The sequence below is a fragment of the Salvia splendens genome, chromosome 2 (assembly GCF_004379255.2).
Source record: "Salvia splendens isolate huo1 chromosome 2, SspV2, whole genome shotgun sequence".
NCBI lineage: Eukaryota > Viridiplantae > Streptophyta > Magnoliopsida > Lamiales > Lamiaceae > Salvia > Salvia splendens.
Window position 1 is genome coordinate 8,918,943 of NC_056033.1, and position 9,019 is coordinate 8,927,961.

General features: G+C 35.7%; 2 protein-coding genes across 3 annotated transcripts; one reads left to right on the top strand and one right to left on the bottom strand.

Moving 5' to 3' along the window:
• The first annotated feature begins 2,463 nt into the window (after positions 1-2,463).
• Positions 2,464-5,176, top strand: LOC121760646 (V-type proton ATPase subunit E-like). 2 transcript variants are annotated; one of them, XM_042156285.1, is made up of 6 exons: positions 2,464-2,723; positions 2,833-2,933; positions 3,202-3,358; positions 3,892-4,085; positions 4,311-4,410; positions 4,848-5,176. In XM_042156285.1, exons 1-6 carry the CDS (start codon positions 2,622-2,624, stop codon positions 4,902-4,904), a joined length of 711 nt encoding a protein of 236 aa, XP_042012219.1. In that variant the 5' UTR covers positions 2,464-2,621; the 3' UTR covers positions 4,905-5,176. The 2 variants fall into 2 exon arrangements, with proteins under 2 accessions (XP_042012219.1, XP_042012224.1); XM_042156290.1 differs by having other exon boundaries at positions 4,861-5,176.
• A 2,611-nt stretch (positions 5,177-7,787) lies between these two features.
• On the bottom strand, positions 7,788-9,019 carry LOC121765231 (protein GL2-INTERACTING REPRESSOR 1-like). Its single transcript, XM_042161296.1, has 3 exons — positions 8,760-9,019; positions 8,376-8,603; positions 7,788-8,256 (listed from the first exon to the last, which is right to left on the bottom strand). Exons 1-3 carry the CDS (start codon positions 8,782-8,784, stop codon positions 8,234-8,236), a joined length of 276 nt encoding a protein of 91 aa, XP_042017230.1. The 5' UTR covers positions 8,785-9,019; the 3' UTR covers positions 7,788-8,233.

Here is a 9,019-nt window from a genome sequence, read left to right on the forward strand (position 1 = left end):
GCAGAGTTGTATTGCTTGATCTGTTTTCTACAGCTTACAATACAGACTTGCTATATGATGTTTTATCTCTAGAGAGCTTAACCTTCTTCTATCCGATCTAAGTTCTATTTATACATTGAACTAAGATCGTGGCTTGCATCACCACTAATGATGGTTGTGGATGTCGTGGAGGTCGTGGAGGTCCTGCATGTAGCGTAGGTCATGGCCTACGATCGTGGCCTGAGTTGACACCACGTGGTAGTGGGTGTGTTGGAAGTTGTGGAAATCCTGTATGGGTCCACTAACTCCTTGTTCGGTCGAATACTGAGACCGAACTGCTTTGGTTGCCGATCTGAGAGTAGAGCTTGATGCCGACCTGAGAGCAGAGCTTGATTGGTTGGCTTTTACCGAGCTGTAGGCTGAGGCCGAACTCTTACTGAGACCGAACTGCTTTGGTTGCCGATCTGAGAGTAGAGCTTGATGCCGACCAGAGAGCGTGATGGTTGGTTGGCTTTTACCAAGCTGTAGGCTGAGGCCGAACTCTTTGGTAATGCCGAACTCATACTCTTCCTTGGGCTTTGGGCTGATGGGCCGTCACTGCTGTTGGGCTTGTTTAGTCCGTACCCCATCACAACCCAACTACATAAATCTTCATTTACAGTTTCATTGTTTTTCAACCGGATCAAATTCATAACAAATACACTATAGTGAACGACCCTTTTAATTAACTGGCAAGAGCTATTTTTTCGAGACGACTTTAATTTCTGGTTACCCCCTTGCTTCCTATTCTATTTCAGGGAACAATGCAACAATTTTAAATGTTGGCAAAGATCTCAATTTCTCATGAAAAAGATATTTAATTAGGTAAGTATTACACTACCTAATAATCGGTATAACATGAATTGTGCCACTGGTGGAGTGAAGAGCCCAATACATAATTTTTAGGCATGTATTTCAATGATTGCTTCTTCTTTACCTTACAAGTTCGTGTAAGCTAAAATAGATGGTTTGTTTGTTTTATTAGCATCTCAAGCCTTGTTGATTTAAGATAAAAGAGACTCTTTTTCTAGAGATGCCTGCGGTTTAGTGAACCAACGGTTAACCATGAAATTCGAACCGCCGGTTATAGTTTCGAACCAGAACAACAACATTAAAAAGGAATAGTAACATTTTGAACTGCGGACTTGTTTAGGTTTAAAAAATCCAGAACCTTGAAAAATCGTCAAAAAACCTCGAAACCGTACCGGACAGCGAAAAACCGACAGTTTTCGAACCGAAAACATAACCGCGAAATACGCTTAAGGTTCAATCCGGATTCAAGATTTTTCGGAACCTGATTCAAGATTTTTGGGAACCGGCGGTCCGTGGCATGTCTACTTTAGACACTTTGACCCCCCCCCCCATTCGGTTAGATCAATTTCATATATATAAAAGAGGGAACATCATTTTTGGTCCACGAACTTTGCCAAAGTATCATTTTAGGTCCGTGAACTTTGAGTTAGTATCATTTGAGGTACTTTTTACTATTTTCAAGTTTTTTGGACGAAAATACCCTCAATACCTTAAAGTGTATATATTTTTAATAAATTTATCATATATTCATATTTTTTTATAAATATCTTTACATTATATTTTTGACAAATTTTCTAAATATAATTTGACCTTAAATATTATCACTTAATTTTGTGACATGCAAGTAAAATTGCTTCTTCAATTTTTTATATTAATTTTTTTTAAATTGAATAAAGAACTTTTCTTTATTAATAAAAAATTGAATAAAGATCTTTTCTTGCATGTCACAAAATTAAATGATAATATTGAAGGTCAAATTATATTTAGAAAATTTGTCAAAAATATATTATAAAGATATTTATAAAAAGATCTTTATTCAATTTTTTATTATTAAAGAAAGTTCTTTATTCAATTTTTAAAAAAAATTAATATAAAAAATTGAAGAAGCAATTTTACTTGCATGTCACAAAATTAAGTGATAATATTTAAGGTCAAATTATATTTAGAAAATTTGTCAAAAATATATTCTAAAGATATTTATAAAAAGATCTTTATTCAATTTTTTATTATTAAAGAAAGTTCTTTATTCAATTTTAAAAAAAAATTAATATAAAAAATTGAAGAAGCAATTTTACTTGCATGTCACAAAATTAAGTGATAATATTTAAGGTCAAATTATATTTAGAAAATTTGTCAAAAATATATTGTAAAGATATTTATAAAAAATTATGAGTATATGATAAATTTATTAAAAATATACAATTTAAGGTATTAGGGGTATTTCCGTCCAAAAAGATTTGGAAATAGTAAAAACTAACTCAAATGATACTAACTCAAAGTTCACAGATCTAAAATGATATTTTCAAAGTTCACGGATCTAAATTGATAATTTGGCAAAGTTCATGGATAAAAAATGATGATCCCTCTATATAAAAAATATACTCTCTACTAGCAAAACCTCATCGTGCATCACATGAATTTTACTGAATAATTGATCAATTATCTGTTACCGTCGCAATCACCATCATCTTAAATTCAATCCTCTGCCTTCCCCGCGATCCCTACTTCACTATTCTCCGCGGACAAACGAACAATCCGACTCAAATAATCAACCCCATCCGCATCCAAAGATGAACGACGCCGATGTATCCAAACAGATCCAGCAGATGGTCTGCTTCATCCGCCAAGAGGCGGAGGAGAAGGCCAACGAGATCTCCGTCTCTGCCGAGGAAGTACGCCTTCTTTATTCTCTCCGATCACCGATTTTTCTCATCAGACTGGCTTAGTTTTTTATTAATTTTTCTGCCGTTGTAGGTTGATTTTATTTTGTTGATTCTGTAGGAATTCAATATCGAGAAGTTGCTGCTGGTAGAAGCCGAGAAGAAGAAGATCAGACAAGAGTATGAGCGCAAAGACAAACAAGTCCAAGTTCGGAAGAAGATGTGAGCTCATTTGGTTTCTCAGACTAGTTTTCTGCGGTATTTGGGATTAATGTCTTACTATGTAGAGAGTAATTGAATGATCCATTCCCCAAGCAAATTAAAAATCTAAATTGAGTATTGCCTGTAATCGTTTCTTATATCAATATTATGCTTAAGATGGTAGGTTGAGAGTTTTGAAGTAATCTACTGCTGCTATTATATATGGCCGCATTTTATAGTATTGTAGATGTGTAGAGATGAAATTTCTGCTCGTTTTTGGTACTTGCAGTGAGTACTCTATGCAACTGAATGCTTCTCGGCTCAAGGTTCTTCAGGCTCAGGATGATCTAGTCAATTCCATGAAGGAGTCTGCGTCGAAGGAGCTTTTGAACATTGGTGTTGACCAGCAAAACTACGAGCTACTCCTCAAGGATCTCGTTGTTCAGGTTGGGCGAGCTTATTCCTTATTATATTGCAGATTGTTGCAAAGTCCTGTTACATATATCTTGTTTATACGAGCTATAAATGTGAATTTGTGTGGAAGCAAAATGCAATATTCAATTTAGTAATCTACTTCATGATTGTTAGCCATTCTTTGGTAGGTTGTGCATAATCCTGAAGTTTTACAAAACTATTCTAGTAGCAGGTGCTGCAACTATTTAATCCTGTTACGCAGCAGATCATGTTTATGAGTAATGAATGTGAATGTTTGAAAGCCAAAACGCAACATTCATATTTTTGTAATCTGCTTTTTGAATAATTGGATAGCCATTCTTTTCCTATATAGTCTTGAATTTCCACATCCTGTTTCTATCCGACAAAACTCCAACTATGGAATCAAGTTTCAATTAGGTGCACATTGCATCCGACATTAAGATATTAGTTTATATCTGAACCCTGAATTATTTACCTGATTCTTGAACAAATTTTCAACACTCTTGCATCTGCCATTGCTCTAACGTGTATTGTTGCATTGCAGGGTTTGCTGAGGCTGAAAGAGCCATCTGTGTTATTGCGCTGTCGTAAAGATGACTTACAGTATGTGGTGTCCATCCTTGACACAGCTAAGGAGGAGTATGCCAATAAGGCAAACGTTCATTCTCCTGACATTGTTGTTGACCAAGTCCACCTTCCACCTGCTCCTTCTCATCAAAATGCACATGATCGTTTCTGGTAAATCTAAGAATTATCAAACTACTACGTACTGTTGTAACAATAACATGTGAAGAATTTATGCTGATGCTGCAGCTAAGCAAACTTCAGGCTGCAATGGCTTAGTCATGTTTCTTTCCTGCTTGTTCTTAAGCGTGTAGTATATGAGCTGTTCACGTAATTGACATTTTTTCTGAAAATAGTAGCAACCTCAAATGTAATTCTGTTTTCTATGTTCTGTTTTAGTTCCGGAGGCGTAGTTTTGGCTTCTAGAGATGGGAAAATTGTGTTTGAGAACTCTCTTGATGCTAGACTAGAGGTTGTGTTCCGGAAAAAGCTACCAGAGGTACTCTATATTCATTTTCTATGAGATAACCTTATTTCTCTTTCTATCTGTTGTAGTAATCTATATACTCAGGATTGTAAATTGTAAATTAGAGATCATATTTACTTTCAGGAAATCTATTTCTTGATTGCCAGAACGCACAAAATACCTATTAAAATTCTATACAGTAACTTGCTCACTTTCAGTTGTAAAGATTTGTTTTACTAAAAAATGTATTTCAACTTGATATTTATTAGAGACCTACCAAATGTACATGAATTTTTGTTGCTGAATTCAGATATGTGCTAGTAATGCAGTAGGAATTGAGGGCATGTACAGGTCTATAAACGTTGTTCTCTACTGACGTCCAACTTTAACTTGGGGGTTCTTGTTCCATGGAGTAGTATTTATTAGGAATATGATTTAACCATTTTCAGTTCTCTCACATAACCTTGTAGTATTTGTTTGCAGATACGCAAGAGCCTATTTGGTCAGGCCCCGCTGCATCTGCATGACGGTTGAAATCTTAATCTAATTTCCATCTGGCGTTGGTTTTCAGTCATTACAAGCTTAATTTGGATGTTCTTGATTCTGAGTCTATTGAGAGCCTGCTTACCTTTCCGGCTTCCCCCTTTCTCCCCTAAAATATACTATTTGAAAGCATTGAAATTTTAAGCTGTATTTATATTCCATCATCAACAAGGAGACCAACGATTTGTTGTATACATAAAATAAACAATATTGGGAGACGATTCTTTCAATTAATTGAGTATGATTATTTATGCGATATGACTTCTCTGAGTGAGCTTTTGTGTTTCAGTTTACAGTAGGCTTTAGTGAGAAATTAAAGATGGGAACTTGAATGCCTCTTTTAATAGAAAAAAACACTAGAATGTTTCGTACCGTCGACAAGCACTACAAAAAAAATATTGTTTACCGAGCACCAACAGCGAGCACACTTAACGTTGCTCGGAAAATAGCGAGCACCTTAAACAGTGCTCGGTAACATACCGAGCACAGTTGAAGGTGCTCGGCAATATCATAAACCGGTGTGTTAACTTGTGAGCAATACCGAGCATGGTCAACGTGCTCAGCTTGGCAATTTAGTCAGGGACCTATAAGGCACTGAAAATTGCTCGGTTAAATCTTTTTCAAAAAAGCGAGCACAATATATGTACTCGAGATATTCCGACCACCACAAATGTGCTCGGAAATGAAAAAAGACTTGTTTAATTACTCATGCGAATTGTTGATAATTTTTTCCGAAAAGGCTAGCGCTATATATGTGCTCGGGATATCTGACCACCACAAATGTGCTCGGAAATAAAAAAAAGACTTGTGTAATTATTCAAATTATGCAATGTGAATTGTTGATACTTTTTTTCCTTCTCTTTTACTTTAATATTTATGGGTCCCACTATCTACTACACAATTTCAACTTCTTCTTCTTCTCTTAATTTACCAATTATGCGTTAAAATTCGTGCTCATACCAAATGGCCTATTTTTATAGAATGGAGGAGGAATATTTTTTGAAAAGTCGAGCACCATATATGTGTTAGGGATATTCCGACCACCACAAATGTGCTCGGGAAATAAAAAAGACTTGTTTAATTACTCAAAGTATGAAATAAAAAAAGACTTAGTTTAATTGTTCATTGTTCAAAGTATGCCATGTAAATTGGTGATAAATACATTTATTCGAAAAGGCGAGCACTGTAATGTGCTCGCCATATAAAAAAGACTGGTGAAAAAATATACTTAGTGAAATTATTCAACAATAATAATGTCTAAGCCCTTTTTCTTGAGATTGGTATTTATATTTTTTACGAATATGAATACGAATACGAACAACAATAATAAAGTGATAGTCATAAGTATCTTAATGCATAGATACTTCATGGCAGAGTTTAGTCATTGCAAGAGAATCTGATATAGCTTAAGAGCTATAGATGTGTAGAGAAAGTCTGTCTTTTACAAGTCCTACTTATAGTTTGTTGTCATAGGCGGTAAATCCACCATGACCATCGCTGGCTTCTTTGTCATAGGTGTGATTACGTGGTTGCCCCCTCGTGCTGGAATGCATGCATTTTCCAGCTGTGCTTTTCATGGTGGTTGGGCCTGGCTCGTGATAGCTGATGCCGGATTTTTCTGGCTGGCATTACGGGACTTTGAATCCATACGGATTGAGATGCATAGCAAGGTTTTGCTGGCTTGGATTCTAGGTCTTGACCCAAGCTTGGTGCTTTTCTATTCTAATTCATTAACTTTTAGCATTTCAATTCAATTCACTGTAAAACAATTTAATTCAATTAATATAATGCCATTTCACTTTTGTTTACTTTATTGATTTAATTAATATTATTTTTTATAATTCATCAAATAAATATACAGAAAAATAGTAGTAATATTTTTTGAAACCGGAATTCCGAGCATCTAGGTATATATTTTTAGAAACCAGAATTCCGAGCACCTAGCTATGTGCTTGGAATTTTCCGAGCACCTGAGTATGTGCTCGCGTATATTCCAAAATCATGAAAGTGCTCGGAATATTACGAGCACCTGAGTATGTGCTCGCGTATATTCCAAAATCATGAAAGTGCTCGGAATATTACGAGCACCTGGGTATGTGCTCGGCATTTTTCGAGCACAGTTGGGTGCTCGGATGATCCGAGCACTCTAAGGTGCTTGTATACAAATTCCGACGAAGCAAATACCGAGTACTCTCGGTGCTAGGAAAGTGCTCGGTATATCACGATTTTCCGAGCAAATTGTCTTATATTTCCGAGCACTTGGTGCTCGGTAAAGCCTTTTTTTTGTAGTGAATGCCTCAGCAGTTGCTGAACTTTCAGTTCTTTAGTCTAAGCTAAATCCGTTGTTCTAATTGTTCTCACGAATTCATTAAAATGTGGACCAGGCCTCACCGTAGTTAACAGTATGATAAAATGCATGACACAAAATATGTGGAAATTTAAATTTATTTTAACATGTTCAATAATTACAAGACTTCAAAAAAATTGAGATTCCATGATATTGTGCCATCCTCTGCTTTATTAATTAGTTAAAATAACACAAACTACCGAATCATAAAAAAACAAAATATTGTTGGAAAATTAAATCTGAATGATGCATATCACTACGACCATATACAACATAATTATAATAAAAAGATCACTGATATTTGAATGAGAGTTGTCTTCCCACAAATGGTCAATAAAAGGACACATAAACAAATATGGATAAATGTAAACAAAATTCATGAATCAAATAAAAAGGTCAAAAACTAAAAGGTAGATTAAATAGCAAAGAAATATAGTACTATATAGGTATATTATAAATTTATGAAAAATAAATACATTCTGATTGAACTACCACTATGTCATCTTTGGAGCTGCACAAATTTAGTCAATCAAAAATCCTTTTTTTCTCTTTCTCTACACTTTTTCGGTTTCTTTTCTTCGATAACAATACATATAGAGTTTGCTAGCATAGCATGATAAAGAATTAGAAGCATAGACACAACTGAAGTAGTGAAATTACAAAACCACCCCATATTCAATTCATTCCTCTTTTCCATATCTCATTCATACAAAAAGGTTGAAACTCCAACCCTAAGGGCCCTCACATCCAGTATTTGTGAGGGGTGTTAAATCAAGGTACGCAGTGACCCGCTAAGGGAGAGGGTCTAACCCACTGCTTGCCAGAAGCCCACCTCCCAAGGCTGAGCACTTGTGCCTGAGAGGTGTTGCAACTACACGACAGTAGTGAGATTTGATCATTGGTCATTCGTACAAATCTGCCCCTCTGGAACCAACTGCCCTGCCCTTGCGGACTCTTTTCTATATCTCATACATCAAGCAAAGACGAGACTGATTTTTTTTCAAAAAAAGAAAAGAAAAGAAAAGAAATAAATAGATAGAGATGTTAAATAGGAGGAGTGAGTTGCATCAGGTGGTGAGTGTGATATTGAGCAAAACAGTGCTCTTACACTTGGGGCACTTGAGATGGTCCTGAAACAGCATAACATACATTAGGCAACGAGGGCATCCCACCAACATCATCGACATCGCTTCGGGGCTCGTCTCCCGCGACACACACGAGCTCCGGGGCGATATCTCTGCCCCTCTCGGGGACACCACTTGTCGGTGTTCCCCTGGAGGGGACAAGTTCAGTTTCAACTCAAGTTTTGGGCTCTCCCCATCATACTTCTTCATCTCTGCAACACTTAAAATAAATATAAAAAGTCTTAATAATAAAAACCAGAAAGCAGCAATCCATTCATTCCACTTGCATCAATTCATTCATTCCACTTGCATGATTGAATTTTTTAAGAAGAAAAAAAAGCTGACAATTCAAGATTTTTTTTATCTACCTTCTACTAGAGAATTGAACTGCATGCAATTTGGGATTAAATCAGGCACTGCACTGGAAGATTAATTTCTTGATACATATGTATATATGAAAATGTTGTTGTGGTTAAAGCTTTAAGAGCTGTATATATAGAGAGAGTGAGAGCATCTATATATGGGGAACAAATTAAACCTTATTTAAATCAAGAATTGACCATGCATACGAGTAGAGTACATATTGGTGAACAGGTTTGAGAAATAAACGTGGAAGTTGAATTGAAGA